The sequence below is a fragment of the Pagrus pagrus genome, assembly GCF_965226575.1.
Source record: "Pagrus pagrus genome assembly, chromosome: 4".
Taxonomy (NCBI): domain Eukaryota; kingdom Metazoa; phylum Chordata; class Actinopteri; order Spariformes; family Sparidae; genus Pagrus; species Pagrus pagrus.
This window is the reverse complement of record NC_140188.1, coordinates 27056013-27079273: the sequence shown is the minus strand read 5'-3', so window position 1 is coordinate 27079273 and position 23261 is coordinate 27056013. Positions and strand designations below refer to the sequence as shown.

Below are 23261 nucleotides of genomic sequence, written 5' to 3'. Positions count from 1 at the left end.
TTTAATATTGTAAAGTAAAAATTAGCTTAAGTACCTGCAGTGTCTTGCGTAACGGCACGCCTCTTCCAACTCACGAGGAGTTTTAACATTTAATTCAGCCTACGACAGCATACAAACAATTTCCTCGCGACTCAGCCTCGACAGAGCCGCGGAAAACTGGGCGCAGCTGTCGGTTATTTAATGTAGCTCTTTGTTTCCTGGTCGTTTCCGACTCAGACTTTTGCATTTATGTAATTTCAGCATTTGATAGTTTGCGCTGCCGCGTAATCGCAACCGGCCCCGGCCTCACGCCGCACTATGCACACAACATGGGATTCCACGTGCAGAGGATGACTTGTTTATATAAAACGACGGACAGCCCTCTGGACCAATGATATCGCACTGTTGCAATTCCGTCACGTTCTCCATGGAAACCCATAGTTTCCAGCCAATTCGGAAACGCTAAGGGCGGAGTCTGAATTGAGGTCGCGCGCCGAGCTCGCTGATTCGCTGGTTGGCCGGTGCCGGAGAGAGCCGGGGAGGAACCGTCCACTACTGTGTCAACCCGTCTGTGTGCCGTCTCTCCCTCATTGAGGAATACTGGGCGATTTCACTGAATGTTTTATTCACCGCTTTGCTTTTGCTCGACACCAAGGACGACCGGGAAGGCGATTTTTGCTTCGGCGGCTCAGGTGAGTTTCCTCAATTCGCACTTTATAGTTAAGTAAGAATATATAACCGGGCTAAAAAAAATAAGTTGCATAACGAAGACCGATGTGCGCATGCGCGTCAATTCTACTTGCTCTACTTACTGTACTTTTATTAGCAAAAAAATACCTGTTTGAGGTTTTATTTTCACTCGTAGGGTCAGAAAAGTGTCTATTTCTGTGAAACGGACCCTCAGCGGCCGAGTGGCAGTTGTTTTGTAGCGGGTTTTGAATGATATAGTGACTTTTACATAACTGTGTCAGTGTACCGTGCACTGGATTGCAGGTCAACGTGTGTGTGGATTTTGAATAGCAGGTCAATGGGAGTTAGATGGGGGAAGGGAGGTCCTTTCCCCGTACAGAAGTGTTTTTTATCGTATTTAACTTAATTTAACCTCAATCTTTTGAAAGTTTTTCTATGTATGTAATATAATAGGGATAATTATATAATATTTGACGTTTAAAATGAGCTGTTAGTCAGTTGTCAAATTGTGTTGAAACTCAGAAAACACTGGCATTATTGCGTTGCCTCATTTTTGACACATATTATCTGAGAAAATGCTTTTATGTCACTGCGTTTCGTAAATAAATGGCAAATGTTATCGAGCAGACGTTATTTTGTTAAAGAAAACAACTAGACTAGTTGGTTTATTTCTGTCTGTTCATTGTCAGGGTCCTCTTTGAGGCCTAGTCTACACAAACACAGGTATACCTGTTTGCACCTACTATACTGGAACGTTACCTGTGAATACTAGGTCGACTTAATGAGCACATTACAATGTTGTTACGTTCAGTATGAGCTGGACATAGATGCTCGACCTTTATTAGATAACCACAGCAGACCTTGATCTGATTCTGACTCCTAATTATGGCAAATGTGTGGCCTTTATAAGAGCACACACACAGAGCTGGGGAGCTTTCCTGTAACCCAGTGATTAACTCTTGGTAACAGTGTGGCAGGAATAAAGAAAGTTATTTGTGTCACACTACTCTAACAACAGATGAGATGCCATTCTATTAGATATTGTTATGATTAGTTTCCCTGTATTTCATTACTCTTGTCAAGATTTGTATGTTAAATGTAAGAACGTAGAATATATATGAAATGTAGTGGCAGGTTTTGTGACATGAATTACTTGAGTAGACCTGAACATGAAAATATTAAATACTAACTTCAGTAAATGTTACCTTTTGTAGTTATCCTATCCTCTTTAATCAACACTAGTGGCCTTCATGTTTTGCCCTGTGATGAAGTGGATTATATAAATGATTAGCAACAGTTTCTATCCTCCCTGTTTTGTATATATTTACTATTCTTTCTCAAACACTGCTCATGTAATTTGTGGCTCAGCTTTCATTCAGGAGTTGGTTACAAGTGTATGCATGTGGTTTTATGAAACAGGGCCACCACCGCTTTGTGCTGCGCTTTAGCCAAATCCATGTGACTGGAGCAGCGTTGTATAATGCAAGAGTGAGATCTGTGCTAGTGTGCTGGGTGTATCAGCACTCTAGCTGGAGGCAGAGGGAGTTCAGTGACATTATGTCATTCTCTTGCTTTGTTTTGAGAGTGACATGTTTATCTGTGCGGATCTAAGAGAGTTTTCAAGATCTTGGAAGAAAGTTATAATTCAGAGCGTGTATAATCTTGGTCTATGAGTGACTGACATAAAGGAAAGGGTGTCCGGTAAGGTCCTATGTATGTTGCATGGTTTTTTTTAAGTTTGAGAGGGTTTAAAAATGATCAAATGTATATAGGTTGTACAGTTGCTTATTGAAATATTTGTTTTGTATTACTAGAGTTTTTGTATTACTAAATAACTGCCTGCCTGATACATTTTTAACAACAATAACATGCTATTCTTGATTTAATGAGCCTTTGTTATTAGTGACATGATTATAACCTGGTCTACCCTAATACTGTCTTCTAACCTGTTTACACTCCTTGCTGTCTCCTGATTGGTCAATTGCAGCAGCCAATGGAAAGTCCCCTCTGCAGCTTGGCCTGCCTCAGTTATACTCGGGACTGGGTCATTTCCTAAGGTGGCAGTGGTTGTGTGGGTGGTTGGAAAGTCTGCAAGGATTCTGTAGATATTTAAAAATTAAAACCTTCTCTAAAACTTTGAGACGTTATGTAAAACTGCTGCTTATGTAAAGAGTGAAGAATAGCATAGACAAGCTGCTGAAATTGCATTCTTATATAAATAGCTGCAACCTGATCTTGGAAAGCAGAAAAAACAGTGAAACATTTTGGATTTGGCTTCAGTGCCTGTTGCCAGCATTTCCTATTACGATTTTTAGAGACAGTTTTAGCCCAAACTCCTGCTACTCTGGAGGAGGAGATGGCAGAGCTGATCAGATCTGCTGCTTTTGTATTTTCTGACATTTCATTCAGAGAGCAAATAATATTCTACACCCCTGACTGCTTGTTAATAGTCCTGTTTTGTTGTGGTGTGCCACAACCAAATGAAATAAAACCTTTTAATTTCCAATGTGGGTGCTTGTGTTCTTATCATAGAGTTGGCAGAGGTTGTCTGGGGTGACCGATGTAATTACTGAATATGTTTTTATGATACAAGGTGATTGAGACTTGTCTGACTATGCATCGTTTTATGTCATTGGTGGATTCAGGGGCACATCACTGTGTTACATAAAATCGCAATTGTTTGATTTAGACTTAAATGAGAATGGACAGTGCATCAGCTCAACTGTTTATCAGCTGTTTGTGTGGGATCTGTATCCATGGCATCATTAACAATGCTGTTATTTGTCATCTCTCCTCAGAGATGGAGTTTTTAATTGTTTTTCCATTTTCTGACATTTTATAAACCGAACAATTTATCGAGAAAATGCAGTTACTTTAGTTGCAGCCCTGCTTTTGAACAATTTGAATAGTAAAAATGATTTCAAATCATTTTGTCTTGTCGGCATCCATATTAGTCCTGAAAGTTTGTGCGAGGTGAGGGTTTTTGTTTGTGACATGTCCTCAACGCTGCGCTTTCATCTGAGCAGACTCACCTTTCATGTGAAAAAGCTCTTTTGAAAAATTGAACTGGATCACACTGGTCTGCGGCTGAAGTCCACTCTGAAAGGGCAAACGGTGTCCTATTTACTGTGCAGACCATTTAAAGGATGGATGGCCGCAGCCCTTGGTGTTTGTGTATTCTTGTGTGTGTGTGTGTGTGTGTGTGTGTGTGTGAGTGTGAGTACATCAACAGGATCACTTTACCTGTGAGGCTGTGCCCTTTTGTTTATCATTGACTTTTATAAAAGCTGAGATTCAAAGCTACACTGGCTGATCAGATCAAAGTGTGGTGCTGTACGTTTGATGGATGGTTGCTCTTGATCTCCATTGATTTTGCTTCTTTTTTAGGACCGCTTTTTTTTTTTTTACCATTGATGTGCTATCTATAGAAGTGCACTTTATTATAGAGGGATTTTTTTTTAGTAATTTCAGCTGTGTTTTATTTTCCTCCTTCAGACTGCATCCCCACTGCTGAGGCATCAACCCCATTTACATCCCGGTGCCATGCACTTCATGGCATTGCTATGTGGAAGATAACTTAATGCCCCACCTTTAACTCTTTCGGCCTTCCCATGTCTGAGGGCAGTGATCCAAACAACTACCTGTACTCAACCCTGGAAGGTTGTGAACGGAACCGTGAAAGGGTCGGTTTCCAGATGGAGGAAGAGGAGCACTCTCCCTGTGGCTCCATTAGCCAACGTCACCGCATGGCCAGCAGTTACGACGAGGGTTGTGGCGGGCGGAGCGGGGTCGAACTGGAACCCGAGCTAGGATTGGCCTCCGAGGGGAGCGTCAGCAGCCATGAGCACCCGGCCTCGCCGGGCTCCCTGCACGACGACAGGAAGCGGCCGCGCCCACCCTTACACGAAGATGTAGAGATGGGTGGCAGCGGCTCAAGTGGGAGTGGGACAGAATCCCATGGTAATGAGTCTCATGGCAATGAGTCCCACGGCAATGAATCTGTGGGCAGCTCCAATGGCAATGGCAAGGATTCCGCTCTTATGGAGTCTTCAGGGAGCAACAAGAGGTGAGGCCACATCAAATGCACTGAGTCGTATTTAATAAAGTTTCTTCCCACCACCGTGGGGGAGCAGACCATCTAGGTCACGGAAGTAAGGTTCATTAAATGTAATATGAGGGCCATTTTCTCCTGTATGAGTCACTGTTAGTCTGAGTCGCTGGAGGAGTGTAGCAGCGACTGTCTGAGACAGAAGTGGATATTTTATTTTCTAATTTTAAGAGAGGCTACAAAATGACAAGGACTGTTTCATTGATGGTCTATGTTGGTTTCAGTAATTCTAAATAGCTTGGCCCTGTGTTTTGTTCATGAACAATATACAATAATCCAGGCTTTAAATAATAGCCCTCTCTACATCTATCCAACTGCCATTTTCATCTTGTCTGAAGAAAACAGCACACCTACTGGAGGTCAGCTGTTACATAACCAAGCTCTCCACCTCCATTACATCCATGAGGTGGAGAAAATAATGGATGCATTTGTAAACATGCAGTCCAGCATAACGCCATCACTAACGTCAGGCTCTAGAGTTCAACACAAAGGCGAGGATAAAGCATTGTATGGGGATTGTATCAGATTGTAGGTATGCTTCCATATTTCTTTGTACTCATGCTTGAAATGCTACACAAACATAGCAGTCATCCTGTGTAGACCCTGCTGTACAACACTGAGCCAGTGTATTACTTTGTCAATGACTGATGATGTTTCGCACAGGAATGTGCTGACAGAATGAGATCAGGGCCTCAACACACACCTGAGGAACTCGAAACACTTGGCACCCATTTTAATTTTGCAGCCATCAAACTGAAGCTAGTGGCCCACAACATCTTGTGTTTCAAGCTCTTTGTGCTGCTTTATTGAAATGTAGTGACCACATAATGTCTTGCTAATGTTGTAGCACACAGTGTGTCGAGAAGTTATTAAAAAATAGACAGGATTTTAAAGGCCAATGCTGTTATTTCAGTTTTAAAATCTAATTATGATATATCAGCTGATATTAGGAAATGCTTAGCCTACTTTTATGTGTCCAAGGTTAGGACAACAAATAAAGAAAATTGTGTCACAACTGTGTCAACCATAAAAACAGTTATGAGTGTGTTCACAAGCAGAGAAACGTGTTCAATCATATTAAATGCAAAAATGTAAAATTGGTTCTCCTGAGCTCTCTCATTTGTCTAACACACATACAGGTGTCTTGCTTTGGGCTCGGTGGTTATTTTTAGAGTTTTGCTCAGGGGGTTAAAACTTGTGAGTTATAATCTAGCTTGTTATTCTTGTAATGCCTTTAACTACTACAATAGTCATATTTAGATATTGTCAGACTTAACAAATTCAACTAATACGATGTGACGATTGTATTCTGCTTCCCTTAACTCTTTCCTCTCATCTTCTTTTACAAAGGCTGTTTTTGTTTTGATGACTTTAAAGTGTCCTTCTTTGCTGCCTCACTGCATTATGAATTTTATGTCTGTTACTCTCATGAGTGCACCAATACAATCTTAAGGCTATGTTTAAACAACAATAATAGAGGAGATTATCCTCTTCGGTGGTGCACTACCTGGCCCTTGAACTGTGCCACTGTTTGCTCTGTGTTAGCTACGGTCCATATCTGCACATTTTTATGCATACAGGGTACACAGATGGTATGTTTGTGGCATTTTGAGCACGCTCTTTAACACAGAGTCCTTGACTCACTTAACATGTTTAGTCTTACCTTTTGTTTTAGTGCTCTAACTGTTCTGTCACTTGCTCTGTTTTGTGCTCTTTCTGTACACCTTCAATGACATGACATCTTGTTTACGGTTACAGCTCAAACTCTCACAGCCCCTCGCCGCCAAGCAGCTCCAACGCCTTCAGTCTGGTCAGCTCCGAGCAGGACAACCCTTCAACCAGTGGTTGCAGGTTAGTAAATATCCTGCATCAGATTAGATTCTATTTCCAACATGTCTGTAAGTAAAACAGTCAGAAAAGTAATAAAAAACAAAACAAGAAGTAGAATTGCACAATTGCACCACTTTGTACTCGCTCATTGATACAAGCCACCTAAATACGTTTGTGTAATCCTGCGGACAAACCAACCAAGAGACATGGGTAAAAACAAAATCTCTTTGGTGGAGGTAATAACCTATAATTGTTAAAGCAAACTCACATAAAAAAGTAATTCATGTTCGAAAAGGAGTAGGAAGAAGGGAGTCCTACCCCCTTTATTTTATCCAAAAACTTCTTGTCAATAAAAATTAAGAAATTAAATATTCTGGTCTGCCCCAGTGCTCACCATAGAAACCCGAAACTCTATTTTGTTTTCACCTGTGTCTGTTAGTTGGTTGGTAGGTTTGTCAGCTGGATTACACAAAAACTACTGAACAGATTTCCAAACTTGAATGGAGGATGAGTCGAATTGTGAATCGGTGAATAATGCCTTAGCAGAGGTATGCACTCTACTGAGTGCCATTCTAGTTTTTGAATAGTTGCTTGAATTTCTTTAATGTTGTCCATGTTTGATTTCCTCATTGCAGTTGTTCCTTAAATTGACTCATTTGAATGTAATATAATGACATTCTTTATTGGTCTGCACTGTCAAAATTCCTCTCAAGTCATTTTGTCATATGAAACGACTTTTTTGCTTTTCTACATGATCTGACCTCTTGCCTTTCATAATTTGGTTTGAATCAAGATGCAACCCTTAATCATTTAATACACTTTGACAGGAAATAATCCAAGAAAGTAGATCACTAATTTATTCCTCCTTAGATGTAAAATGTTTAGCGATGGAAGATTTTAGGAGCATGCAACAGTAGAACGTTCTGAAAAGTCAGGTGAATCACCCACTGCAAATCAATCCCCTCATACCCCATCCCCTTATACACTGGTGACACCCCCCCTCCTTTTTCTGCTCTGCATGCCAGAAAGCTGTACTTCCCAGATTGTGACAGTGCTGGTGAGACCTTGTCATTTTTTGATGCACGTGTATCTGTCTCATGTACGCTCTGCAGCAGTGAACAGTCAGCCAAAGCTAAGACACAGAAGGAGCTCTTCAAGACCCTAAAGGAGCTGAAAATGCACTTGCCGTCGGAAAAGAGGAGCAAGGGCAAGAGCAGCACCCTCAACACGCTCAAATATGCACTGCGATGTGTGAAGCAGGTGAAAGGTAAGACTTGCTTCTTTAAGCACTCACGCATCTTCAAATATTTATTCACATTGTTGTTTATCGTACGTTAGTGCTGTTGACGGCTGTCATATTGAAATAAACATTTTTCTTGGGTGATCTTGGACTCAAAATATTCTCAAGTTTTGAGTTTGTGACATTACATTAAAAGTGATTACCAAAAGTATCTCTTAAAGATATGTGATAAAACATGATTCTTAGAAGTGTCTTCTTCGCTGACTGTGTATTTTGTGTGAAGTGATGTGTGCACTGATCCACCTTCTCTTGTTCTGCAGCCAATGAGGAATACTACCAAATGCTGATGATTAATGACAGTCAGCCACCAGGGTTCGATGTATCCTCATACACTATTGAGGAAATCAACAGCATCACCTCTGAATACACCCTTAAAAACACCGTAAGTTACTCTGATCTTCACCTCACAATAAATAAGGAACCTCTAAAAAGTCTATCACACAACTGCAGTTGCGTAAAAGAGGATACATGTTCAGTATTTTGAAGTTCTTTTAAAAAATTGATACCTGACTGACTGATTTTAACTTTACCTGCAGGATATATTTGCTGTAGCCGTGTCCCTCGTCACAGGGAAGATTGTTTACATCTCAGACCAGGCGGCATCGATCTTGAACTGCAAGCGGGAGGTGTTTAACAATGCCAAGTTTGTGGAGTTCTTGACACCTCAGGATGTCAGCGTGTTCTACAGCTTTACCACGCCCTACCGCCTGCCCTCATGGAGCATGTGCACTGGAGCAGGTACCAACTGTCCCCTAACTCGTACCTAAATGTAAAAATATCTCTTGGATACAACTGTGTATGAACCTCATCCAATGTTTTCAAAAAATGTAAATGAACAGATACTCATTTTAAACTGGGCCAACATGTGATTGGACATATTGCACATGGGGGCTAGATTTCTGTCACCCACCAAGAGCACATGGAAAACCCACATGAAACACGACACCAACAACCTAATTTAATTTCCCTCACATGACCCACCCACGCACACACATGCTTATACACACATAGCACATATTTCATTAACATGCTCAATCACACATTAACATGCACGCCCACTCACACACCTGCCACATATTTATTGAAGATATAATCACATGTAGGTGCACGGGGGTGCAATTGGATTATTTTTGAACAACCTCCGTAAATCATAATGCAACATACTGCAATAAATCCTACTTTTTTTTTTAGGCTTTAGTTATTTTGTTGTCTAAGAGACAGACTTCTCAGGTCCTGTCAGCAGTGTTTTGAATATGGGTGACCAACAGATGTGCTGTTTGGAAGAAGTTAATCTGATGCATTTGGTGATATATTCATCCCGCCTTCTCCCTGTCTCTTATTCAGAGTCATCTCCCACGGAGTGCATGCAGGAGAAATCCTTCTTTTGCCGCATTAGGTGAGTGACAGTGGCTGGTGGCTTCTCTGATCCATAGTTTCCTGCTCAAACAAGCTCTGAGTCAGCACAGGGTTGGTGTCTGAGAGGAGAGAGGAAGTTGGCAGCTATGAGCTTCTCAACTGTTTCTCCATCTAGTGGCCAGATAGAGAGTTATAGCTACAGTTTATGATATTTGATCAGTCTACGAGCTTTAATTACGTAATAACTACATTAGAACATATGAGCAATCAAAAGCAGTTACAGCTTAGAGGAGTTAGAGGAGTTAGAGGAGTGTCAGACCATTAAAATTCAATACCAGTTAGTTTACTTCTTTGCCGCAGTGTACGATGACGTACAAAATATCCAGTTATGTAATTAATCCAATTTTTAAAAATATGAGGAGCTTAATTGTTTATAAACTAAATATCATGCACACAAATTCAGGCATTTTTTTGTAAGCCTCTTAAAGTTAAACTCTTATACTGTGAAACAGCATTTTAATGGTGCATGTGTATGATTATGTGTGTGTCGCAGTGGTAGTAAGGAGCGTGGCGGGGAACTCCAGTACTTTCCTTTCCGTATGACTCCATACCTGATGAAAGTCCAGGATGCAGAGCTGGCTGAGGAACAGTTCTGCTGCCTCCTGCTGGCTGAGAGGGTGCACTCTGGATACGAAGGTGAGGCCTGCCGCCTTCTCCACATGCTTTCACTGACATTAGTACTGTTCATTTTACTACATTGCCACACTTAATCATAAAACACACACACACTCTCTGGGTGTATTTAAGTTGTACAAACATTAAATAAAGCAGTTGGCTAAAAGCATGATACTATGCATGTTTAATGATCACTATTTACTTTTTATGCCTGACCAACCCAAATCATATTTTTTTCTTCTCTCTCCATAGCACCCAGAATTCCTCCTGACAAGCGTATCTTCACCACCACACACACACCCAACTGTGTGTTCCAGGATGTGGATGAGAGGTGAGGACATGTCGAAGCGGAAGCACTGCAGGATTTGTTTTTTATCTGTCGTTAACACATTGTTGATGTTGTTGTTTCTCCATCAGGGCTGTTCCTCTGCTGGGTTACCTCCCTCAGGACCTGATCGGGACCCCTGTGCTACTCAATCTGCACCCAAGTGACCGACCCTTGATGCTGGCAGTGCATCGCAAGAGTATGAAGCCTTTCATGACTTGATTCTCTGATCAGCATAGTATCCGTGCAAAAGTTATTTAGCATCAACAGTTAATACAAGTAGCCACTCATTACTTAGCAGTTTAAGATGCTTTGAAGAGCCTGGTTGTGTTCTGTGTATCACGTTTTCTTAAGAACTCAGTGTGACTGGTGCATTAAAGCTTTGATGTTGCTCAGCTGTCTCTCACACACACTCTACCCTCTGTTGCCAACAGTTCTGCAGTATGCAGGGCAGCCGTTTGATCACTCCTCGATCCGTTTCTGTGCGAAAAATGGCGAGTTCATCACCATCGACACCAGCTGGTCCAGCTTTGTCAACCCCTGGAGCCGCAAGGTCTCCTTTGTCATCGGCAGGCACAAAGTCCGCATGTGAGTATACCTAATCTATTGCTTTAGTCAAGGATTTTTGCTGTCAGTGGAGATATGTTGGAATTTATTTGAGGAGACATGCTAGATGACAGTGGCATGTGTGTTTTTTCAGGGGTCCTGTGAATGAAGATGTTTTTGCAGCACCAGCTTTCCATGGAGGGAAGATCATGGATTCAGACATCCAGGAAATTAGTGAACAGATTCACAGGCTGCTACTCCAAGTATGTACACACAAACACACACACACACTTGATGCCCCTTCATGCTAAAATAAACACACATTTTAATTTTGTGTCTGTAACAACCTTTTCTCTTTCCAGCCAATCCACAACATGGGCTCCAGTGGTTACGGTAGCCATGGCAGCAATGGTTCCCATGAGCAACTGGTGAGCATCAGCTCATCCAGCGAGAGCAATGGTAACGTCACAACAGGGAAGACAGCGGAGGAGACGGGCAAGGCCAAACCTCCAAGGACGTTCCAGGAGATTTGTAAAGGGGTTCACATGCTGAAGAACCAGGACTCCCAGGTTGGCCTGCGCTCCCCTTCGCCTTCGCCCTCACCATCACCATCCAAGCCTGAGCAGAGAAAGACCACTGACAGTGAGTTCAGTTTAATATCACCAAACAGATAACATTTTATGGTTGCCTTGACAGGGAACATATTTATTGTACGCATGGCTAACGGGATGAGACTCTAAACCTCTATCTAAAAACAAACACAAGCTGAACAAAAAGATTGGAAACACAGATACACACCTGTCAGTGCAAATGATCACACTATTTTGCTGTCGCTTAACCTGCCAAAATGGGACGAAAAGAAGCCTTGTAATTCTCAAATCACCCTCAAAGGGTGAAATATACCCCTAATCGGCAATTTGCACATATTTTCACAAGTAATATGCATACATTTGTCACAAAATTCCCTTTTCTTTGAAACTGAGCCTCATTTAGGGTGTCTGCGGACCCCTTAAAAAGTATTAAAAGTAGATAAATCAATTAAGCGAAAATTAAGGCCCTTAAAAAGTCTGAAATGCCGTTTCCAAGGAATAACATTTTATAGCTTGTTTTCAATATGTATATTTATCCAAATAGGTAAAGTTTGCCTGAATTTAATCATTGCATGACCATGAGTTGTTGCCAGACATTTCCCCTCTTAACTCCTCATATGGTTTAATTTAAATAAATATCTGAGGTTCTGAGTGTTAAAATTCTGAAATGTTTCTCAAACAAGCCAAGATTAGACTAAAGTCCCAGAAAAATAATACAAATTCGTGTGGCAGAACCTTCTTTCTTATTTTCTACCCCATTAATAATCAGCTCTCAGCAGCAGCTCTCAGATTTATCTTGTGAACCTTTGGAGGGGCCCGACCCCTAGGTTGGGAACCACTGGATTGAACAACCTAATAGTGCATAAAGTAATTACTTTTAGCGACAACAGAATTGATGCAGTATTAATAGTCTAATAATAATATCTAATTATATATGAGTCACAGGGCCAACTTTCTACAGGCCAAGTTTTAGCTGATAATACTGTACTTTTACTTAAAGGATAAGTACCGTTTTTTACAACCTGGACCTTTTTTCTAGCAAAAGATATGGTCATTTACTCACCCAGATAACTTTGGTGTCATTCGGCGTCGTTCGGACGAAATTAGATCCAGTGTAGCGGCGATATATCCATATAATGGGAGAGACGGGGCAGCAACACACAGCCTCTATATAACGCATTATCTGCCACGAAACTAGTTCATTTCACTAATATTTTGTTATGAAATGCTAGCGCTATTAGCCTCTGAGTCCGGGCTCGTCCGTTATCAACATCCGGGGTCAAACTAGCAGTAGCAGCTACAGGTAAACAAGGCGCGCTGTCGCGGGTGCGCGCGCAGCTCAGAGACAACATCTTCCAGGTCAGAGGTAGTAGATCAGCCTACAGACCCCGGATGTTGACAATAGACGAGCCCGGACTCAGAGGCTAATAGCGCTAGCATTTCATAACAAAATATTGATGAAATGAACTAGTTTCGTGGCAGATAATGCGTTATATAGAGGCTGTGTGTCGCTGCCCCGTCTCTCCCATTATATGGATATATCGCCGCTACACTGGATCTAATTTCGTCCGAACGACGCCGAATGACACCAAAGTTATCTGGGTGAGTAAATGACCATATATTTTGCCAGAAATAAGGTCCAGGTTGTAAAAAACGGTACTTATCCTTTAAGTAGGATTTTGAATGCAGGACTTTTACCTGTTGTGGAGTACCTTTACATTGTTTCATTGCTACTTTGACTTGAGTAAAAGATTTGAATACTTCTTCCACCACTGGGTATTGTTTTTTTTTTGTTTTTTTTCCCAACAACTTTATTATTGCTTTACAAAATACACAAACAGTGCATAAAACAATATGATGAGCATCATATTAATAACAATTGGATAACAACAGACGTGACAACAAAATAAATACATACCACTGGGTGTTTGTGAGGGAGTTCCTACATGGCATGACCCTCATGAAGCTCACCAAAGTTTAATATATTTAATTTTTAGTTTTGTCAATTGATTTGTTTATTGGCCAAACACTGATTTCTAATGGTTTCTTTCGAATAAACCTTGCATTGGGTTAGTCACATTGGGTTAGTTCATTCTCTTGTGCTTTGTTCCCACCCTGTCTATTTGAATTATGTTGTAGTAATAAGGAGCTACCACAAACTAAACCTGTTTGGTTGTGCTATCTTACAATCAATGTATAGTAAATGTTAGTTAAAGTGTGTCACTGATGTAACCTGTTAGAACTCGAAGTGGCTGAGATCTTAAAATGTACAGAAAGGGTCTTAAAAAAGGTCTTAAAAGGTATTAGATTAAACTTCAGGATTCCTGTATATAGCCTGTCATTGCAAAAACGCAAACACGCAGTTACAGTGAAAACTATTAGCTATTTATCTAATCTTTGCTGTTTTCTCTGTTGCTGCAAGCCATCATTTCAGTGTAATGTCGTAAATTATAGCACTCAGCTATAAAACTTAATGTGTGTGTTTTGTGCTGTGATGTCATTAGCTGTTTTTTTTGGCCTTTTTCATGGCTTGATTGGACAGGACAGCTCAGACAGATGTCAGGAAATGGAAAGAGAGAGGTTGACAGGTCAGATCTGAGCCGTGCTATGGCGAGGACACAACCTCTATACACAGGGCGCACGCCCTACCAACTGAACTACTTTGGTGAACATGTGAGCTACAACTCTAAAGTGGCAATCACATTGATGCACATTCTCCTCAAGGAATAAAGGACTTAACGTCAAGATCAAAAATTCTGAAAAAAAAAAAATGGGTACCCTATAAATTTGAAGAGAATATTAATCCTTTTCTGATCCCTTTGTCCCCAGCAGCAGTGGGAGCTCAGAAGAGTCCAGCGGTGCGGCTGAAGGACTTGGCGCCCCCCCTGCAGGTCAGAGACAGTGCTGCAGCCAGCATGGAGGACTTCCCCTGCAAAGACCAGACTGTCCACTCCTACCAGCAGATCAGCTGCCTCGACAGTGTCATCAGGTAAGGGGTGGTGTTTGTGTTGATGAATGATTTGGTTAAAAGATTACATGTGTATAGCCGGCACTTTCTTATTACATCGATTTGTTTTTCTCAGGTACCTGGAGAGTTGTAACATTCCCATTACAGTGAAGAGGAAGTACCAATTCTCCTCCAACACCACATCCTCCAACTCAGATGATGACAAGAAGGCCTCAGAGGATGGCGTGCAAGTGCCTCCAGATGGAAACCCAGGCATGTACACATCATACATCTGTGCATACATACACATGTCACACACCATGTGAAATTGTAGATACACTCTTGATACTTAATCAAACTTTTGCCTAGAATCACCCTTTACATTGTTCATTGTCATAGTAATTATTGCCTGCCTTCACTTGGGTTGAGCTGCCTTACTATTAGGAATTAGACTGTAATCATCTGTAGCTGGAGCTAACAGGGCTTTTCTCTCGCTCCCAATCCAGACCCTTTGATGCTAGAAGCCCAGCCAGGCCTTTCAAACATGAAAGCACCAAAGAAGCCTCCATCTGGAGCAGCTGCTGTGGTCGGAGGCCCCCTGGCACCCCTCACTCTGCCCAGCAAAGCTGAGAGTGTGGTGTCCATCACCTCACAGTGCAGCTACAGCAGCACCATCGTCCATGTCGGAGACAAGAAGCCGCAGCCAGAGTCTGGTGAGTGTTGTTGTCCATTGTATAATGGAAGTGATGTTGAACACTCGTTCATGTAGTGGTGTGTTACATCAGACTGTTAGATATTTAGTTCTGTTTGACTAATGGTTATGGCTCTGACTCCTTTGACAGAGATTATTGAGGATGTGGCAGAGAGCCCAGCACCCCCGGCTCTGCCTGTCAACGTGGTGTCTCCACCCAGCCAGGAGAAGGAGGCATACAAGCGTCTGGGACTGACCAAACAAGTGCTGGCTGCACACACCCAGAAAGAAGAGCAGGCCTTCCTCACCCGCTGCCGAGACCTCCTCAATGCCAGGACCTTCCAGAAGGATTGTTCGACATATCTGCACAAGCAGAGAGGGCCAGCCAATGCTGAAGGTACACAGTGTTTAATATTCACCACATGAGACGAAAATGTTTTTTGTAATTCATTTGCTTTTTCTTTTATTTATGACTATTAATTTGATATAAGTCTTTGTGTACATGATATCAGTGAGCCAAGTTTGAGAGGTTGAAAAATAATCCTCTGACTCCTCCATGTGTCGTCTCAGGATCGTCTGGACCACGAGGTGCAGCCAAACAAGGCACCACCAGGCCCGAGACTACTGCCAAGAAGGGCATCCGCAACAGGAAGTCCAAGAAGCCACGGATGAAGCATCCGGAGTCGTCAGACAGCGCTGTGTCAAACCGCAAACCCCGGCCCCCTCTTCAGGGTCTCAACCAAACTTCGTGGTCGCCATCAGAAGCATCTCAATCAGCTTTTAACGTCTCCTATCCAGCCATGGTGCCTGCCTACCCGCTGTACCCCCCAGCACCTGCTGCCTCAGCTCAGGCCCCCCTCCCTGACCCCTCCCTTTCTACAGGCTTTGGAGATGGGCAGAGCACCCAAGCCCCACCTACTGCCACTCCATATCCTGCACCCATTGTTACACCTGTGGTGGCCCTGGTGCTACCCAATTACCTATTCTCCCAAGTAGGACAGTTAGGTCAGATTGGGCAGCTTGGAGCTGCCCCAAGACCAACATTTTTCCCTGAGCAGACACAGACACAACCTGCATACTCTACTCAGCAGCCCTTTCAGCCCCCGCAGCCAGCCTACACCATACAAACACAACCCCCTTTCACCAGCCAACAGCCGTTTCCTGTGCAGACTGCCTTTGCCCCCCAGCAGCCATTCCAAACAGCTCAGACCCCCTACACTACCCAGCAGCCCTTCCAGGCCCCTCAGGCCCCCTATACCACCCAGCAGCCCTTCCAGGCCCCTCAGACCCCCTTTACCACCCAGCAGCCCTTCCAGGCCACTCAGGCCCCCTATACCAACCAGCAGCCTTTCCAGGCCCCTCAAACTGCCTACACTGCCCAGCAGCCCTTTGCTGCCCAGCCTTCTTTCTCAGTGCAGACTCAGTTTGTGGCCGCAGCCCCATATCCATCTCAGCCCTTCCCTTACAGCCTAGCCTCAGAGCCCCCCAAAGGCCTTGTCCGAGAGGGGGCGGCATCACGCTCCTCCACCCCAGCCTCTGGAGCAAGGGAGCCGGCAACATCACCACCACTGTTTGAGTCACGGTGCAGCTCGCCCCTTCAGCTCAATCTGCTGAGTATGGAGGAGGGACAGCGCTCAGTGGAACGGCTTGACAGCACAGCGCCCCCTGCTGGAGGCCAGGGCAACGGTACAGCAGCAGCATCAGGGGCAGCTGCAGGGGAGAAGAACAGAGGCGTGGTCAAAAGTGAAAACCACCAACAGGTGAGAGACAGTGAACCAAGTGATGGAGAGAGATAGTATGATATTTCTTGTAACATGAGAAGTCTGTCTTATAAATGCTTCAATCATCCATATCCACACAAACAGTTCCATGTATTACCTTTCACAATGCCTCACTGAATTGTGAGTTTATCACTGATGTTTTGCTACCTTATGTTTCAGATGTCATGCAAGGAGTCTCCAGGAGACGGGGCTCACAGCGACGGTAACTCCTCATCCTGCGACCTGCTAGACATCTTGCTGCAGGAGCAGGAGGACTCCCACTCTGGCACCGGATCAGCCACCTCAGGCTCCATGGGCTCAGGATGTGGCTCCGGATCAGGCTCTGGATCAGGCTCAGGATCAGGCTCAGGCTGTCGTACTTCAGCTAGTGGAGCTTCTGGCAGCAGAGCGGGTCAGTAGAAGAAACATCCAGACAATACAAAAGTTATTTCAACCTCTGAGTAAATGAATGTACCATCATGCTATTTCATGATATTCCTAGTTTGTGATTGGTCCAACATTTCCCAAAACCAGTATGTATGTTAGAGTCTATTTTTGACTGTTCTCTGTCTAAAATTGTGTATAGGGAGCAGCAACACCAGCAAATACTTCGGCAGTGTTGACTCCCTGGAACATGACCCCAAGGCCAAGGCCAAAGCCAAGACGAGAGGCGAAGGAAGCTCTGAAGGTGGTCAGTCACAGGCCAAGGTCTCAAGCCAAGGGGATGGAGACCATTTCATCAAATATGTTCTCCAGGAGCCCCTCTGGCTGCTGATGGCCAATGCTGACGACAAGGTCATGATGACTTATCAGATGCCATCCAGGTAAGATGCAGTCAGTGGAAAAAAAATGAAGAACACCAAGTGTAAAACTCATTTAGATGTAATCCGTTGGCGTTGTTTTTTGCTATAGAGACCTTCTGTGCCAATTTATTTGTGATTGTTTACCTGATTGTTTTTTATTTCCACACTTTCAGTAAAACCAGTATGTATTAGCCTTACCTCTAAACTGTCCCGTGTGTGTTTCTTGACCCTCAGGGACATCCAGAAGGTTTTGCGGGAAGACAAGGAGAGGCTGAGACAGATGCAGAAGAGCCAGCCACACTTCTCCTCTGACCAACGACGAGAGCTACTGGATGAACACCCCTGGATGAGGAGGGGAGGTCTACCTGCTGCTATCAATGTTAAGGTCAGTTCAGTGAGTGGATCAATACCAATCTCTTGTCTGTCGGATAAATGAGAAGCTAGAACCAGCTGCTGGCTAACTAAGCTTAGCATAGAGATTGGTTAAAAAAAACGGGCAACAAAAGAAATCTGCTTACAACAACCTATACAGATCCTTATTATATTTTTCTTGTGTAATTGGTACAAAAACAGAAGAATTTGCTGGCCTTTTTTCCGGCTGTGACTTCCTGTAGACTTGATGTCATTATGGGGTTGCCAGGAAACAGCAGAGACTCCAGGAAGTCACCCCCACAACCAGAGTTCTTCTGCTAAACTAAGCTAACTGGGTGCTGCTTGTGATAAGCTTCAGACTCCAGACTCAATTAATTAAAATATATATTTATTGCATGGAAAATGGTCAAATGTAATTAGAATTAATATTGACTTTGTGTATGTTTTAGGAGTGTGTGTACTGCGAAGATGCAGCAGCACCCATCGAGGAGGACCTGCCAGACATGGACATGGGTGAGCTGGGAGTGGAGCTGCGTCAGGAGGGTCAGAACGTTCAGAGCCAATCAGAGGAGTCTCAGCCTCAAGCAGACACTGGCTCCTGAACACACACACTGCCAGCAGGGGGATACGCTCTACCAGACATGGACCCTCGAGACATATACACACACAAACACACAATGTGGATGTGGGACAAACACACACAACATGAACTCATCAGAACTCTGTGTTGCCATTGTGGTGAATATGAGGATGTGTGCCACTCCTGTGATCATCATGTGTTCTGTGTGTTGTGAGGAGGACTGCTGCTGAATTGCAGTTCTTGTTGCTCCCCCGCAGGGGGCAGCAATGCATTATGAGGGTCTCTGTATGCAAGACCTTCATATAGTACGTTTGACAGGTAACACATACACACACACTCTAAACGGATCTGGACCCAGCCTGTGTGGTTTGGTAACCTTTGGCCTCCCACATATAGTTCTATTTATTTGTATCCCATCTGCTGTGTCAGGGCAGAGCTTAACAGCAACATGAGCAGTTATTATTCTTAAAAAGACAAATGTCATAGTTGATGGACATCTTATAAATATATATGATTATATATGTATTTATATAGTGGCACAATAATTGTCAGTAAAGAGTTAAAAGATGTTATTAACAAAGAGCCCGGTATAACTGTTACAATCCTCTGCTGCCAGACATTATGTTAGTGTTGTTTTGCTCCATGGTCCCATTCAAGTCCTTTAAAACCCAGTACTCCCTTTATTTTCCCAGTTGGAACAATGTAGAATAGTTGTGGTGCTTATTGGATGATGTAGTCCAGGTCAAAGGGCAGGGACTCCCACTTTAGTATCATGGATGTGTCTTTATCTCCTCATGTCATGAGTATGTTAAATACCCAGGCATACAGCAGTGGTAGATCCTGACTCAGCAGCCGACAGAAAAAACACAACAGTGACAATCTGATACATAGTGCAGGATATTCATTGAATCAAGTATCCTATTTATTTTTACAAGATATCGTATCTAGAATAGACTTTTTTAAGCTTAAGCCAAATCCATTCAGCTGAAAGACAGTACTTATATATGAAAAATGTACATGCATTGACAATTAACTCCACAGGACGTTTAAAGTCACTTGACTCCGAGAGTTAAAAGCTGGAGCTAGCTTATCCGTTACACAGATTAACCTCCGAGTGTTGTGAGGAGTGGGTTTGAGAAGCTGCTGAAAATGTTTTTCTTTTGTCAAACAGTCAACATCAGAAAATCGGTGCACAAAAAGCAGAGATTGAAAAGATAGAGGTTACACAAACAAACTATATCTGTGGGATTAGCATTTAATTTTCACATCCAATTTGTATCTTTAAATGAGACGTTTTGTTTTCTTTTTAAGAGAGATATATCCATTTATATTGCAGAAAATTGCTAAAATTGTTAACTAATATTCCTTTTCTGTCCTTATGGTGCAGCTCTACCACAAAATGTCATTTTTAGAACAAACCAGTGCAATATTAGGCATTCATACATTATGCAAAATGATATTGTCTCCTTTCAGGGACATTTCCTTTGCTCATATTTTCACACATCTATTTGTACAGATCCCTGAGTATTTTAAAAGCTTTTGGTCAAAGAGTTTTGTGATACTATGTTCTGAACAGAGGTCGATATCAAACATCAGCACTGAAACATATATGGAATGATGATGGTGGGTAAACAGCATTACAATTGTAGCAAATATGGGGACCATGTTGCCTAAGTGTTGTGGGTTACACAGGAAATGGCAACATTCATGTATTAGAAACCATGCCAGCCTCTCGTCATCTAACATGAAGTATTAAGTAAACTGTGATCCACACTGGGTCCATGCAGTCGAGGTAAATAGGATGTGAACTGGGAACAACTCTGGTCCCATAGCAGAGAAACTCTTGGGCTCGTGAATGTAACACAGACTGGACCAAGAGCATCTCACTGGCTTAGTTCTCAAAAGGTTCTTTTTATTCTTTTCATTTCTTGTTCACTTGTCAGATTTTTTTTTATTGTTCTATTTTTCTATTTTATTCTCTTGTGTATTTTATTTTATTTGCTTGACGAAAGTAAGAGTTTTTGAGTGTCGCTAGGGACGGACCCTACCTCTAATAAATCCCAGGTCGTGTTACTGTACGCAGAACATAGCATGTGTATACACATGTGGGCATAGCGCAATGGACAGAGTGGTCAGATACTTAAATGATTCTGGTGAGTGATGGGTTTGTACAGAGAGTCTGTCTCTGGACTGACAGAGGTTTGTGGACTCCTTCTGTCTCTATGAATGAACGAATGAATGAATGAATGCACACGGGGCAGTCACCCGTCACCACCTTTAGCAACTACGGTCTATTTCTCGGTCTTTTGTCTCTTTTCTGTGCAAAATATCTTGAAGGGGGGCCTCCAACACTCACCTGTGTTTAAACCATTAAGAATGCAAGAAATGTTATTTATTCATTTGGAAACTGAAATGTGGAAATGAGCTGGTCTGAATGCTGAGAGTAAGCCAGGGAATCGTGCTGCAGTAGTGTTTAAGCCTTACCTTTCTTACGGAGGGAAACCATTTATAAATGAATTACACACTGGTGGGTCGTTGGAAGCACCCTTGCCTGTAAATGCGTACACACGGTACTGGCACATGATGCTGTGTACAGTCTTGTAAATTTGTTTCATTGCCACCGTCTGTGGTATGTTAAACTAGCACAGTTCTGTGCAATTTTGTAGGTAAGCTGTGTTTGAGACATGGAAACAATGTTGTAATAAAATGACAGAAATATAACCTGTGTGACTCAGATGACTTGTTTTTCTGCTCGTTGCTCAACATTTTAAGGTTGCACATTGTTGGTTGGAAGAGGAAGGAATAATGATGGGCTGATAAATGAACTCTTACACACAACTTAATAAATTAAATGAAGCCATTCCCAGAGGGGTTGCTAATTTGTGGCTATTGGTAAGAAGAGTAGATAAATGAATAAATGGGGCCGCAAAGAACAATTACTCACACTATAGATTTGATATTTAGATATTAGATTTGATACACTATAGTTGTTTTTTTGACCAATGAATTAATTAATGGTCTAGCCTACTTGGATTATAAAATCTACAAAAAAAAAACGTAAAATGTCAATCACAATAAGATGTCTGTATGTGCCTTGTTTGCTCCAAACAGCAGTTCAAAGGATTTGCCATAATGTAAGATCTAGACAAAACAGCATATCTCACATTTAAGAAGCATCAGGAGCTTCCATGGGAATAAGAATAAGAAGGAAGTGGAATTTTGTCACATTTCATCATGTGCATTGCTAATATGAGAGGGTTAGTTCAGTCAAATCAACTCATGACATGTTTTATAACTCAGTGGAGTGATGGGATCCCTCCTGTCCAGTAATTTATCAAAGGCTTCCAGAAAGCAATGCAGCTTCTTTCATCAGCAGTTTCAGGCTCTGAGCCTTTCTATGTTAAAAGAAAACCTTTCTTTTTCTTAGATGCATTTCAGTCAGTGCTCCTGGTGGCATTTCTTTAAAGCTGGGAAACTAATAGGAGACAGACTGTAAAATATGGTTATTTGCTCAGAATGGATGAAACTCCTCCAGAGTCACAGAATACTACAGAACTGTTTTCATAGGCCTAACAAAATGAATGAATGAATCTATAATTGTAGGTCTGTGTCTCTCCAAAGTTCATTGTGTCTTGCACAGAGCAACAGAAGCTGCTGCTGCTGCTGCCCAATAGGAAGGGAATGTTCCCTCACAGTCAAAGACAGTTGAGAAGAGCCCAAGGATGGCAGGGTTCCCCTGGGGATCTGTTTCAGCACCATATGCTCTCCTCCGCCGTTGGATCTCTCTCACACCAACTGTTGCACTGCACTGACCTTTAACCTCAGAATTCATATGCACGGTCACAAACCCACAGCTGATGCATGAGTAACTCCCTCCTGTCTGATTTTTTCTCCCCTTTTCCCCGCTAAAACTGAATCTGTTAATGCGGTCAGCCTGTTGTCTGTCGCTTCCAGTTAGCAGATTGCGGTGACATGCAGGAGTTTGATGGCGGGAAGTATTCCCACAGTCATGAACTTTATTTTTGTATAGTGTTTTAAAGGTTTCTTTAATATTATGAATGTTTTAGCAGTGAGATTGCTGTACATGCTTTGTTTTGACTGCATGTTTAGATTTATTAAAGGTTAGATTAAACTTTTTTTCAAGGTTTCAGTTCAGTGATGTGTCAGTTTGACCGGACAGAACAGGGTGTGACTGTAATTTAATTTAGCCAAGGGTCCTTAAAATCAACATCCACACCCAGTCACACAACTGCTCCCTTTCATATATGTAAACATACACAACATAGGGTTTCAAACTACACAGCAGGTCAAAATTACAATGGCTGGTGTGTGGGGGACTAAGCATATGTTTCTGTAGATCGTGTACTGTAATTGAATTGACTTTGTTTGAAACAGGGTTTGACTGAAATCAGCAAAAGACTAAATATAGAATGACAGAAATATAGACTATAAATTTCAACTGCTTCTCCATAGGCATGGGGGTGAGTAAATGATGATTTTTTTTCATTTTACGGTGAACTGTTCCTATCTATCTATCTATCTATCTATCTATCTATCTATCTATCATAAAGTGAATCAATGTATTGTCATCCAAATTGTCGAACTACTCCTTTAACATTCTACAAACCAAAATCAGGAGTATAAAATGGGTGCATAGGCACTGTTAAAGATTAAACTCAATAATAACAGCAAACTTGAAGGGTTTATTT

The 23261-nt window shown here is 42.3% G+C and overlaps 1 protein-coding gene across 2 annotated transcripts; it reads left to right on the top strand.

Moving 5' to 3' along the window:
* Positions 1–520: 520 nt before the first annotated feature.
* LOC311256782 (period circadian protein homolog 2-like) lies at positions 521–21273 on the top strand. Of its 2 annotated transcripts, none has more exons than XM_084352083.1 (22): positions 521–671; positions 4165–4735; positions 6536–6628; positions 7720–7874; positions 8168–8289; positions 8444–8645; positions 9252–9303; positions 9817–9959; positions 10191–10269; positions 10356–10462; positions 10698–10851; positions 10964–11072; positions 11172–11451; positions 14232–14388; positions 14483–14619; positions 14853–15059; positions 15189–15434; positions 15608–16797; positions 16978–17209; positions 17384–17621; positions 17835–17985; positions 18422–21273. In XM_084352083.1, exons 2-22 carry the CDS (start codon positions 4281–4283, stop codon positions 18572–18574), a joined length of 4662 nt encoding a protein of 1553 aa, XP_084208209.1. In that variant the 5' UTR covers positions 521–671; positions 4165–4280; the 3' UTR covers positions 18575–21273. The 2 variants fall into 2 exon arrangements, with proteins under 2 accessions (XP_084208209.1, XP_084208208.1); XM_084352082.1 differs by having other exon boundaries at positions 14229–14388.
* The last annotated feature ends 1988 nt before the right edge of the window (positions 21274–23261 follow it).

Excerpts from the sequence above, each read along its gene's own strand:
- LOC311256782 (XM_084352082.1), top strand. The coding sequence starts at position 4,281 with ATGTCTGAGGGCAGTGATCCAAACAACTACCTGTACTCAACCCTGGAA. Across the intron at positions 4,736-6,535 it reads TCTTCAGGGAGCAACAAGAG|CTCAAACTCTCACAGCCCCT; the intron begins GTGAGGCCACAT and ends TTACGGTTACAG. Across the intron at positions 14,389-14,482 it reads TGCCTCGACAGTGTCATCAG|GTACCTGGAGAGTTGTAACA; the intron begins GTAAGGGGTGGT and ends TGTTTTTCTCAG.